This window comes from Aotus nancymaae, unplaced genomic scaffold (assembly GCF_030222135.1).
Source record: "Aotus nancymaae isolate 86718 unplaced genomic scaffold, 86718_ANA_hifiasm-v0.15.2.pri h1tg000010l, whole genome shotgun sequence".
NCBI classification, from domain to species: Eukaryota; Metazoa; Chordata; class Mammalia; order Primates; family Aotidae; genus Aotus; species Aotus nancymaae.
Genome location: NW_026988421.1, coordinates 34,206,690 through 34,218,849, shown reverse-complemented (window position 1 = coordinate 34,218,849; position 12,160 = coordinate 34,206,690). Strand labels below are relative to the sequence as shown.

Here is a 12,160-nt window from a genome sequence, read left to right as displayed (position 1 = left end):
CCCAGTTAAATTCCAATCTCTGAGGGTTCAGATGGGCATTAGTATTTTTTATAATTGGCCCTGTGATTATAATGTACAGCCAGAGTTGAGAACCATGGCTCTGACTGAAGAGACAATGCCTCTCCCACTGCTCTCCACAAGAAGGGACAGGGCACTTTTTCAATGAGTGTGCATTCTAAATACTCTTGGAACACTTTCAGATACATCCATCCCTTTTTCTCTGCTCCTCCTCCCTTGTACCACAGGGGTCCTTCTCATCTCTGGATATCTGTAAACAAGCAGATGGAGAGAGGGGAGAGGTTGTTACTGATGGTAGAGAAATACAAATTCGACTGAATTAATTTTAATCAGTATTTATCTTTTGATAAAACATGTATGTGTAGTGCCGATAGACTGTCAAAGCACAATGTCAAGTAGTGTCAAGAAAATTTGATACAGTTTTCCAAACTTGTTGACAACTTTGATTTGTTGAATATGCATACACCAGTACCAAAGCATACTGACTTAGTATCTTGGCTTATAGAGATCATAAAAAGGATGGGGCAGGGGTCTATTGCCGGTGGGAAAACAATTTTGAATTCCTGAGATTAGATTCGTTAATTGCCATATAACACGTAACATTTTACCCCAAGATTTTTGAAGTAATGTGATGTACCATATCTATGGCATCTCATATACAAAAATCCATTATTATTATATTTTAAGTTTTTTCACACCCTCCACACTCCCAAAAAATCCATTATTTTACAGTCTCCTTTTAACCTTGAAATTGACCATGAACAAGGATTGTTTAAAAACATCAAAATGTCATAATATTTTGAACATTTTGTCATATGTTATGAAGAATCTTTTCATATATTCATCTATAACTAAAGTTGAATACATAAATACAATCATTCTTGGAATTGGCAAAACATGTCATTTTGTACAATAGTTACCTTGGGCATTTATTTTAGGATACGTAAAACCAGAGTGCCACCTATCCTGAGTTTTATCAATAGACTTCTGTTTTAATGGAGATTAGAAACAATATAGAGAACTGAATGCTCATCTTCCACCCTATCCAACTAGCTCCATCCTTCCTGCCCTGACTATCTGGTCCCCAGTGATGCAGAAACTACCATTACTACTCAGTCCAATTTATGTGGTTCCTGCTTGGTCACTGTTCATTTATGGAGCATGCCTTAAACCATCAAACCACAATAGCATATTGCATGTTGGACATTGTGTGTGGTCCTTCCTGATTTCTACATCCAATGTTAAGTTCCACAGGGAAATCTGAGGAAACCTTGATATTGCTGCCTGATTATTGCACTACAGACAAATTGCATGGTGAATATACTTTTCTTTATTACACTGACATAAGTTTTATTTTCTTTTTAGCTTTGATCAGTTTATGTTCAATTACTTACATTTTTCTGGCAAACGATTTCTTCTTTCTGGCTATTTGCCCCTAAAATGAAATACCCTACTTTGTGAGGATCATCTTGCCAAATTATAGCAATTACTTTTTAACTCCCCAAGTCCATTTTGCATATTGCTCCTGACTCAGGAAATAGTCAGTTACATTTGTTAAATACAAGTAACAATACCCCATATAACCACTGCACATCATCGAATAATCTCCCACTTTTTCACCAGGATTCTTTCTTGCATTTTATTGAAAAAAATTTCAATATAGAAAGTAAAATAATAAAACATATCCCCATGTACCATCCAGCTTCAGCAGTTATAATCTCATCCCTAATCTTGTTTTATCTGTACCGCACCCATTCTTCTTTTTCAAACTAACCCCAGATTTCATCTGTACATATTTCAGTGTGTGTCTCCAGTAGATAAGAACTTCTGAAAAATTATAGCCACAGTACTATTACCACACCTTATAAATTAACAATTCTGTAATATTATAAAATATCTATTCAGTTTTCAAATTTTTTTATTTTTTTGAAAGTTTCTTTTAAATTGGTTTGAATCAGAATTTCAAGGTCCTGGTATTAATTTTGTTGGTATATCTTTTAAATATCTTTTAATTTATAGATATTTCATTCTCTTTTTTCTTCTCTGCAATTTGTTTCTTCAAGAAATTGAGTTGTTTTATTGATTGTTTTAATCCAATCTCATACAGACTGGATTTTACTGATTGCATTCCTGTTGTATTTTTTTTAACATGTGTATCCATCACCTTTTTTCCCCATAAACTGGTAATTAGGTTTAGAAGTTTCCATTTTTGGCAAGACAACTTCAGAGTATGTGCTATGTGCTTACATCAGAAGGCACAAAATATATATTTGTGCCCCCTTTTGTAATGTGAAAAGTCATTGGTGATTATTGTTAGCTTCATTCCTTTGTGAGGTATTGCAAAATGGTGATACCCAAATGCTACCTATTTTAGTCTTTCATTACTTGGAATACTTTAAAGAGACTTTTCCCCATCAACGATTTGGTTGTCCTGTGGTACAGTTTGTGCAGCAAAGGGAGGTTGAGTGTTGCTATTATCCCTGTTGTGTGTTTTCACAATAATGAATTGGTTCTAAAGGTGAACGGTGATTTCTTCATAGTAGCATTATGACTATGTAGAGCTCAATGTATCTGATACATTTCAATCCATTGCAGTTATTATTTTTATTGCTGCTTAAACTTCTACCTTGGCCAGTAGGATCCACTTAAGGTTGGCTCCTGAGTCCTTTTGACACAACCCTAATAATTTTAGATAGTGTCCTTGCTTTCTGGTATAATTCCTGCCCCAGACTTGGTTAGCTATTTTTCCAAAGGGACTTGGGCCATTTTAATAGAAAATAGCATTTAGAAATAGCAATCTTGGTGCTGGGATAGAGGTAATCATTTAGTAAAAACCTGTGGGAAGGAGGCAATGAGCCACGTGGATATTCAGGAGGACATCATTCCAGGCAGAAAGAACAGCATGTGCAAAGACTCGGAGGCTGGAGCAGAGGCAGCAAGAAGAGAGTAGCAGGAAGGAAAGAGAGGTGATGAGGAGCAGGCCAGGCAGGGCCTGGTGGGAGGCTGGAAGGACTTTGGCTTTTCTTGGGGTGAGATGGAGACTTTGATAAGTTTTGAGCAAAGGAGTTCCATAATCTTTTCTTTTGCTTAATTTTAACTGAATTATTACGGGTTCTGGGTTGAAAATCGGGTGAAGAGTTTGAAGAGCAGAATCTGGGAGACCAGTGAGGAGACTATCACAATAATATAGGATACAGGTGAGAGATGATGTGGCTTGGAGCAGTGTGGCAGCAGTAAAGGTAACGAGAAGAGGTCAGATCCTGGATATATGTGGAAGACAGAACCCGCAGAATTTGCTAAAGGATTGGACTTAGATTGTAAGGAGAGAGGATTCAAATGTGACTTCAACGTTTATGGCCTGAGGTGTAAATGAAATTATAAAACATGGGAACATGAGTGGCCTCTTTTCTGTGGGTCAGTGCAGTGTTTGTGTCTATGGGAAAGGAGTGGGGATGGGTCAGGCAAAACTTCACAGTGGATGATGTGGTTTGGATATTTTTCACCTCCAAATTTCCCGTTGAAATGTGATCTCCAATGTTGGGGGTGGGACCTGGTGGGAGGTGTTTGGGTCATGGGGGCAGATCCCTCATGAATGACTTGGTGAAACTGAGTTCATTTGAAATCTGGTTGTTTTTGAGTCTGGCACCTCCCCCTTCTCTCTTGTGCTCCCTGTCTTGCTATGTGATGCACCAGCTCCCACTTCACTTCTGCCATGATTGTAAGTTTCTTGACGTCCTCACCAGAAGCAGATGCTGGTGCCATGCTTCTTGTACAGACTGCAGAACCATGAGCCAAGTACATCTCTTTTCTTTATAAATTACCTAGTCTCAGCTATTTCTATATTGCAGTGCAAAAAGAGCCTAACACAGGGGACCAGATATTTGAGTTATGAACAATATATAGGAGGACCAGGAAGATAAGAGAGGAAAGAACATTCTGAGCAGGGTAATAACTTGTAAAAATTCGGAGTTGTACAAGGATTATGAGTTCTGGAATTAAATTCAGTTTTTGGTGTGCAGGAAGCCTATAACAGGAAATGAGTTTAGAGAGGTAAAGAGAGTCCTTACATATTCTATGATAGGACTTTGAATTTTATTTTATGCATAAGGAGACTAGAATTTTTAAAATCTGTCAATGACATTATCAGATATCCATTTCAGAAAGATAAGGAGAGTATGCACTGGCGGAAGTGATGGGAATGGAGAGAGGAGATGAATTTGAGATGTCTTAAGGTATAGAAACAATAGGATTTGGTAAACAGTAAGATGTGGGATGTGGGGAGGGGTCTAAGAGTACCCTGAGGTTGAGAACCCCCCTCATGTCTGATTTTCCTCCTCCTCTGTGTATGATGGCTCCTTTTCAGTCAACTTTTGTGTGTCATGAATGTTGGTATTCCCTAGACCTTCACCCTTTGCCTTCTCTCCCTACTGCACTTATTCTACCTAGCTCATAACTTCTCATGCCTTTACATTTCTGCCTAGTCCACTCCCATGAGCTCCAGATCCATATTTCCACCCACCTACTGGGTGTCAAGAGAATATCCCACAAGCAGCTCAAACTCAGCATCCAAACTGTACTCTGTATCTTTACTTCCAAATCTGCTCCCATCCAGTACCAGTATTCCCTACATTTTTTTTTTTTTTTTTTTTGAGACAGAGTCTCACTCTATCCCCCAGGCTGGAGTGCAGTGGCATGATCTTGGCTCACTGCAACTCAGCTTCCCGAGTAGCTGGGATTACAGGTGCGCATGTGGAGTTCGTATGTGGGGGACAGAAGCGGGGGACGGGGACGGGTGGAGGGAGGAAATAGAATAACTAGTTCTATCTTAAAAGGGCAGTCATATCTAACTACATTTCGATTTTGTCTAAAAACTACAAGGGCAGCCTGGTTTGCACAGATGGTGTGCGGTCTCTATCTTTTACCTCTTTTGGGCATTTTCTGCCAGGACGGAGAGCCAGCTGCTTGCCAGCCTGTGAGAGCCAGGAAGAATCTCTGCAGCAGTGAGGGAGTGCAGGGTTGCAAACCTTTTTCTTTATTATCTCTAACCTCTAACATCCCCACAGGCTTATACCGCATAGAACATGGAAGAAGAGCATGAGTAGCCAATTGATTTCTTAATACTTATAATAATGAGAGCTGTTCAAGTTGATGAAGTCTTTATTCTGTGTTGGGATCTGTACCTAGCATATTACACGTGCTACTTACTTATCATATGAACCTTATAAGTGCTATTATTGTTATTCCCATTTTCCAGATGGCAAAATTAAAGTACCGATAGAATAACTCGACCTGAGATCTCATAGTAAGTGCTGAGTGTGGATGGAGGTAGTCTGAGGCAGGGCTGGAGGGCTTTTCCACTCCCCGACACTGTCAGTCTGCTTTTTCTCATGCCCTCACATTGTGGATTTCAGGTTTGCAAATTATTGAAGCTACTGAATAATGATACTGATAAAATCTTAAGTCTGTGAAGGAATTCGTACTTTGCACTCAAGTTCCCATACACTTTCTTCAGTTGGTGCTCATAGCCATTCTCTATGAGAAGCAGGTATTGTTATTAGGTCTTTTATAAAAAGGAGAAACTGAGGTCAGAAGGGGTTAGATGACACCAGTCACAGCTAGTTGTCAAAGTCTGGCCTGGTGGGCTGGGCATGGTGGCTCACACCTGTAATCCCAGCACTTTGGGAGGCTGAGGTGGGTGGATCACCTGAGGTCCAGAGTTCGAGATCAGCCTGACCAACGTAGAGAAACCCTGTCTCTACTAAAAATACAAAAATTAGCCAGGCGTGGCGGCCCATGCCTGTAATCCCAGCTACTAAGGAGACTGAGGCAGGAGAATCACTTGAACCCAGGAGGCGGAGGTTGCAGTGAGCTGAGATCTTGCCATTGCACTCCAACCTGGGCAACAAGATTGAAACTCCATCTCAAAAATAAATAAATAAAATAAATAAATAAATAAAATATGGCCATGAGCAGGAACACAGGCTTGGAGTGTAAATAGACTGGGGTTTAAGTTTGGGCTGTGCCACTTCCCAGCTTTGTGATGGTGGAGAAACTATGTAACCTACGTGAGCATCCCTTTTCAAAATGTGAGGGTACATATGCAGAGCATGAGTGTGGGTAAGAGACTCAGCAAACGGGAGAGCCCTGTAAAGATAAGCTTATCACTCATGGACAGCACAGGCAGGCCATTGATTAGACTATACCTAAGCCCTGCACAGGTGTCAGAACCTGCTTGTTACTTCTGTTTCATTTTGTAATGCCACATGTCAAGAAAGGACTCACCTGAAACAAAAATGCCCTTAAAAATGACCATCTCAAGAGATCGAGAGCATCCCGGTCAACATGGTGAAACCCCGTTTCTATTAAAAATACAAAAAGTTAGCTGGGCACGGTGGTGCGTGCCTTTAATCCCAGCTACTCAGGAGGCTGAGGCAAGAGAATTGCCTGAACCCAGGAGGCGGAGGTTGCGGTGAGCTGAGATCGCGCCATTGCACTCCAGCCTGGGTAACAAGAGCGAAACTCCGTCTCAAAAAAAAAAAAAAAAAAAAATCACCATCACCCACCTACTTGTCATATTCAAGAGAAACGAGGTCAAAGATTTGCTTATACTTGTTCTGCATTGCCTGAGACCATGACTCAGTTGTCACAGTGATTATTTTTCCCTCCATTTTAGCTCTTTACTTCTGTATTTGGAGTGGGATTGAAGACTTCTGAGAAGTGGTTCAGGATGGGATTCAGAACTCTGAGTAAAGTAAGGTCGGAGAAAAGCCTGACATTTACACGAATGCAGCGAGCAGGTAAATTGTCTCTGCTAAAAATCATTGTTGGTATGGGCTGGTTGGGTCAAGGTGGAGCTCTAAGTCAGTTACACTGCAACTCCAATCTGGGAGAGCTGGGACACTTTTTTGATGTCTGTTGATGCTTGGATCTAAATCCTAGCTTCAGCAGTTTCCAGCTGTGTGATCTTGAGCAAGTTAGTTAAAAACCTAATCTATATAAGGCAGATAACATTGATACTTAGCTGGGAAGTCAATCAGATAATGCAGGCAATGCCTCAGCACTGTGTCTGGCACAGAGCAAAGGTGCCCTCCATGGTGGCTGTTGGTGGTCCTTCTTTCAAGTGTGAAGCCAGGTTGTGCCGCTGATCTGGTCCTTACTGACTCTTCAGGACATCGGGGCCTGGCTGTCTCTCTGGGTAAAAGTTGTGGGTGAAGAGTCAAAGACAGAAGGGTTGGCTGCTAAAGAATACTTAAACAAACTAGAGTTGTTGCCTGGCACAAATGTGAAGGTGTTTTAGAAACTGTAAAACACCAGGAAAAAAAAAGGAAATGGTGGAAATCTAGACCGAGCGTTGAGGTACCCAACCAGGACTCTGTAGCCTAAAAGAAGACTGTGGTGAGACATGAGTGCTGTTATCACCCACCTGAAAGCCTCGCAGGGCGTCTCAGAGGTTGAAGGTAGGCTGGTCACTTCCATTTATGGAGACTCTCAGTAAGTGTCAAAAAACTTGTGTGTTTTTAAAAATGTTTACTTTTAGCATGCAATAAAAATACAATACAGGCCAGGCGTGGTGGCTCATGCCTGTAATCCCAGCACTTTGAGAGGCCGAGGCAGGTGGATCACGAGGTCAGGAGTTTGAGACCAGCCTGACCAACATAGTAAAACCCACCTCTACTAAAAAGACAAAAATTAGCCAGGCATGGTGGTGCATGCCTGTAATCCCAGCTACTCAGGAGGCTGAGGCAGGAGAATCACTTAAACCTGGGAGATGGAGGTTGCAGCCAGCCGAGATTGCACCACTGCACTCCAGCCTGGGTGACAGAGCAAGACTCTGAGACTCTGTCTCAAAAATATATATATATATAGTTGTGATTCAAAAGGGAGTCACAGCCACAGTCCCTAGCACTATGGCTCCTGGAGTTATAGAGAATTAAGTCATCTTTTTTTTTTTTTTTTTGAGTCAGAGTCTCACTCTTTTGCCCAGGCCGGAGTGCAGTGGTGCTATCAAGGCTCACTGCAATCTCTGCCTCCCAGGCTCAAGTGATCCTCCCACCTCAGCCTCCCAAGTAGCTGAGACCACAGGTGTGTACCACCACACCTTGCTAAATTTTTGCAGAAATGGGGTTTCACCATGTTGCCCAAGCTGGTCTTGAACTCCTGGGCTCAAGCCATCCACCCACCTTGGCCTCCCAAAGTGCAGGGATTACAGGTGTGAGCCACCGCACCTGGCCCCGAATTTTTAATAATGTGAAAGTAAGGAAATCTGTTGCCAGAGGAGACCAGGAGAAAAAGAAGGTAGACAGCGATCTTTTGTTTAGGTAATGACAAAAACAAACAAATAAACAAAAACATGCAATGGCAGAGGAAGCAAATCAAATCTTGGTAAGTCCCATCAGTGATACTATAGAAGATACAAAACCCTACTCATGTTTTGTAAAGTTGCTATGTTAATCTTTAAAAGATTGCTAATAATACAATGCCACATAGGAAATAAAAAGAGTCCAAGAAAAAAAGATCCAATATTTATATTCCAGGCCCCTGAAAGTGCACATTTAATAAGCACGATTTACACCAGATGCCATTAAAAAGAAAGTTAAATAAGTATCAAACATAAGTAGCAAGTAAGTGGTTTGGAATGATGAGTAAAGACTCTCAATGCTTAGAGAGAAATTGAGAGGCAATGTAGTGTTTCACTTGGATGGAACCCTTATCAAATGATGTCCAGTGCTCTCAGGATCTAAGGACTTCCAATCCCTAGCTTTGTAAACTGAATTTTTGCTTTTCCTGTTGAGCTTTTCTAACCCTTTGAATGAACCAGCTTTATCCATTTAGTCAATCAATGATTCCCATCGGACTGTTTAATGCCACCAGTTCTATGCAGAAATCAAGGAATGCCCATTATACTTATACCCCCAAAGTGGTTATAAGCACCCCTTGAAGCAGCACTGCAATGAATGGAATTGTCAATGGGAATTGCTTAGAATACTATCAAGCGTAAGCTAATCGAACACACTGAAAGTACGATTCCTGGATCAGATGAAAAACCGGATTCAGCTTTACTTATATTCGTACTTGATTGCAGTTCCCTGAGGCTTGAGCATGCACATGCCGTATTTGCCTTGAAAAGTCAGTTTATGACCTATAGCAGCACATATTTAACCTTATACAGTGTGATAAGTTTTCTGTAATAAGTTAATCGCCCTGCCATACCGAAAAGGAAAGCCGATTAAATCACTTTCATGAATGTCAACAAATTATCATAGTCCTACATGTTCATTTCTAATATCTGCACATGTTCTTAAAGAAATAGTTGCAAATCATGACTTTTGAGTTATGTATATCACTGCATAAAGCACAGATGTATGTGGTTACCCACTGAGTTGTACTTTGAATATTAGTCATGATGGCAGTTTCTGTATTAGAGCCTAATAGAGCACGATTCTTAGATCAAACTCCTCACGCTCACAAAAGTGGTCATGTTGCAATAATTTTTAGAAATGTGGCTTTTTACAAAAATAAGTATTAGTATTGATATAAAGAAAGTAGTGTTCCACAAGTGGTGTAGTTTGGTATTGGACACAGTTTATACGTATATTCATATGAATACCATTTTCTCTTGGTCTTGCAGCATGTTTCTGTGACTGTCCCCATTAGAGATAACATGGGATGTTTGGCAGAACGTTCAAGCCAAATGGCCACCCTGCTGCCTCCCTTTCCCAATCCCAGGGTGAGAAACAAGGACCAATAGATTTACTGTTGTCATTTCAGAGGGCCAGTGGTAGGTGAAATCGCAAAGGAGTAGACTTAAGCTTTTCGAAAGAAAGAACTGGTGCAACAGAGTTTATAATTAGGAAACAGGCTCCTCTGGAGGTGTCAGAGCTCCCCATTATTGGAACCAAGCAGAGTTTGAATGGCCCTCTCTTGGAGACCCTAGATAGGAGAACAGTAATGATGAAGCAGAATTCGATGTCCCTGAGGCTCTGTGGATCTAATCACCCAGCTCATCTCCTCGCCAATACTGCACCCCAAACCTTGGAGATAAGCCTCCCTTCTCCTTTGCTCTTCCCCTCCAAATCTCCCTCCACACCGCTCTGTGGGAATCACCAAGTCATTAACTCTTCATCATCATAACTGACCTTTCATTAATTCATGCTGGTCAGGCAAAGAAACAACAAGCTAAACCACCTAAAATATTTCCTGCCTTGCTTCCGACACACATCTACCCTGCTCCTATTCTTGACTTTAATTTTTTAATGGATCCATCACCTTTCAACTGTAAATCTCCTCATCCCAAATCTTTACACATTACCTTTTTAAACATATGGGACACAGCCTATTGACCAAGAAGGCTGGTTCTTCAGTAGAAAGTCAGATTTCAACAGTTTGGATTCCAGAGGGATGTGAAACACTGCCTCCTTCTTAGGAAATTGTAAACCTCTCAGTTAGAAAGCAAAGACCATTGTTTCCTTGCAAAATTCGCAACCAGAAGAATCACTTGGATTACTTTGTCTCTATGGAAATGGAGTTTGGTATTGATGCTTGTGGTCATGTTAGCTCTATTTTGGGGACAGAATCCACTTCCACTGAGGGCTGGTTGTTTCACACGCATGTCACTCTCTCCATTGACCTGTCAAATGGCCTCTCAGGATTTCTGTATTATGAAGACCTTGTCAGCTGTGTGACCAGGGCAGAAGCAGAGGCTGTCAGTGTGCTGGTTAAAGAGGCTGTCTGGGCATTTCTTCCGGATGCTTTCGTCACCATGACAGGAGGGTTCCGGAGGTAAATAACTTGGGTGGCTTTGCCTCCTCTGCCCTAATACCTTCAGTGGCTCCCTGACTTGGACAGGAATCTGAAATGGCACAAAAAGCCTTTTGTTATCTGGTGTCAGCTTCTTTCTGCAGCTTCGTCTCCCTCACATCTAATTTCAGCAACCCCAAATGGCTTGCCATCCCCTGCACATTCAGAACTGTTTCTTGCCTTATTTCTTTGCTTACTCAGACTTTTCTGCTTTGACTGCCGTTCCTCAAATTGTCACTTGGCTGACTTCTCATTCTTTAAGACTTAATTTAGATGGCACCTCCTCCAGAAAGCCTTCCTTGACTCCCTCCTTCTCCATGCTGGATTAGAGACCCCTCTTCCATGCTCCCTGAACACCTGCAAAGCCCTTGATCCACAGAGTTACAGCGATTTGTTTCTGTGTGCGGTTTCTCCACTAAGTTTATAGAGCTTAGTTCTTAGCAAGACTAGCGCATGATGCCTAGCACAAAGGTGCTCAGAGCCTAGGTGCTCGAGAAATCTTGGTTGAGTCAATGAATGATTGACTGAATGAATTCAGGAATGAGTGAACGCTTCACAGGGATGTGTGCAGTTGTTGAATATTGAGGCCTACATTTCAGAAAGGGATTTCTTTCCTCCCACAGCCTCCTCCACCTCTTTCTCCAGCCCTCTTACATGGTGGCTGCTGGCGATTCTAACAAAATAGGTTTGAGGCAAGGGAGAAAGTAGGAGAAAATGGAATGTAAGATAATGCCTTTACTCCATGTCATAATTCCAGTAGTGGTACCTTGCGTTATGTGAATACAATTCTTGATTTGCTTGTTGTTATGCTTGTCTCCATGTGTGTATGTGTGGGTGTATATAGGTCTGTGTGTGTAGAAGAATTAATTTTTTGTTATTTTTTGCCCAGATACACGTAATCACAGACATGCTATATATGACTTTTTTCTGTGTCATACATTTATTTTGCAAGGAATAGAGATGTGTAACCAAAGATATTTTATTTCTTAAAAAAAGTCGAGAGCCTCTGTGTTGCAAATCTTAAGCATAGGGCATAGAAACAAAGGTGATTTTTTTTTTAAATGAAGACTAAAAACCTAATTGGTTTCTATTTTATATTGCTTCTTAAAATTAGGGGTAAGAAGATGGGACATGATGTAGATTTTTTAATTACCAGCCCAGGATCAACAGAGGATGAAGAACAACTTTTACAGAAAGTGATGAACTTATGGGAAAAGAAGGTGAGACGAAAGATGGAAAATACATGCACACTCAAACATTATGTGAACACTTGAATTTTCACATTGCTTGCCTTATAATTATGTAATGACCATCTAATCAATTCTCAATTATTTTCAGCAGCTTA

General features: G+C 41.0%; 1 protein-coding gene across 3 annotated transcripts in view; it reads left to right on the top strand.

Moving 5' to 3' along the window:
- The window catches only part of DNTT (DNA nucleotidylexotransferase), a 43,580-nt gene that overhangs the window by 19,333 nt on the left and 12,087 nt on the right, over window positions 1-12,160 (top strand). For all 3 annotated transcript variants that reach the window (XM_012439620.2, XM_012439619.3, XM_012439621.3), the window contains exons 6-8: window positions 6,692-6,815; window positions 10,665-10,797; window positions 11,930-12,035. In XM_012439620.2, coding sequence (XP_012295043.2) covers window positions 6,692-6,815; window positions 10,665-10,797; window positions 11,930-12,035 — 363 coding nt within the window. The remainder of the gene's footprint in view (window positions 1-6,691; window positions 6,816-10,664; window positions 10,798-11,929; window positions 12,036-12,160) is intronic.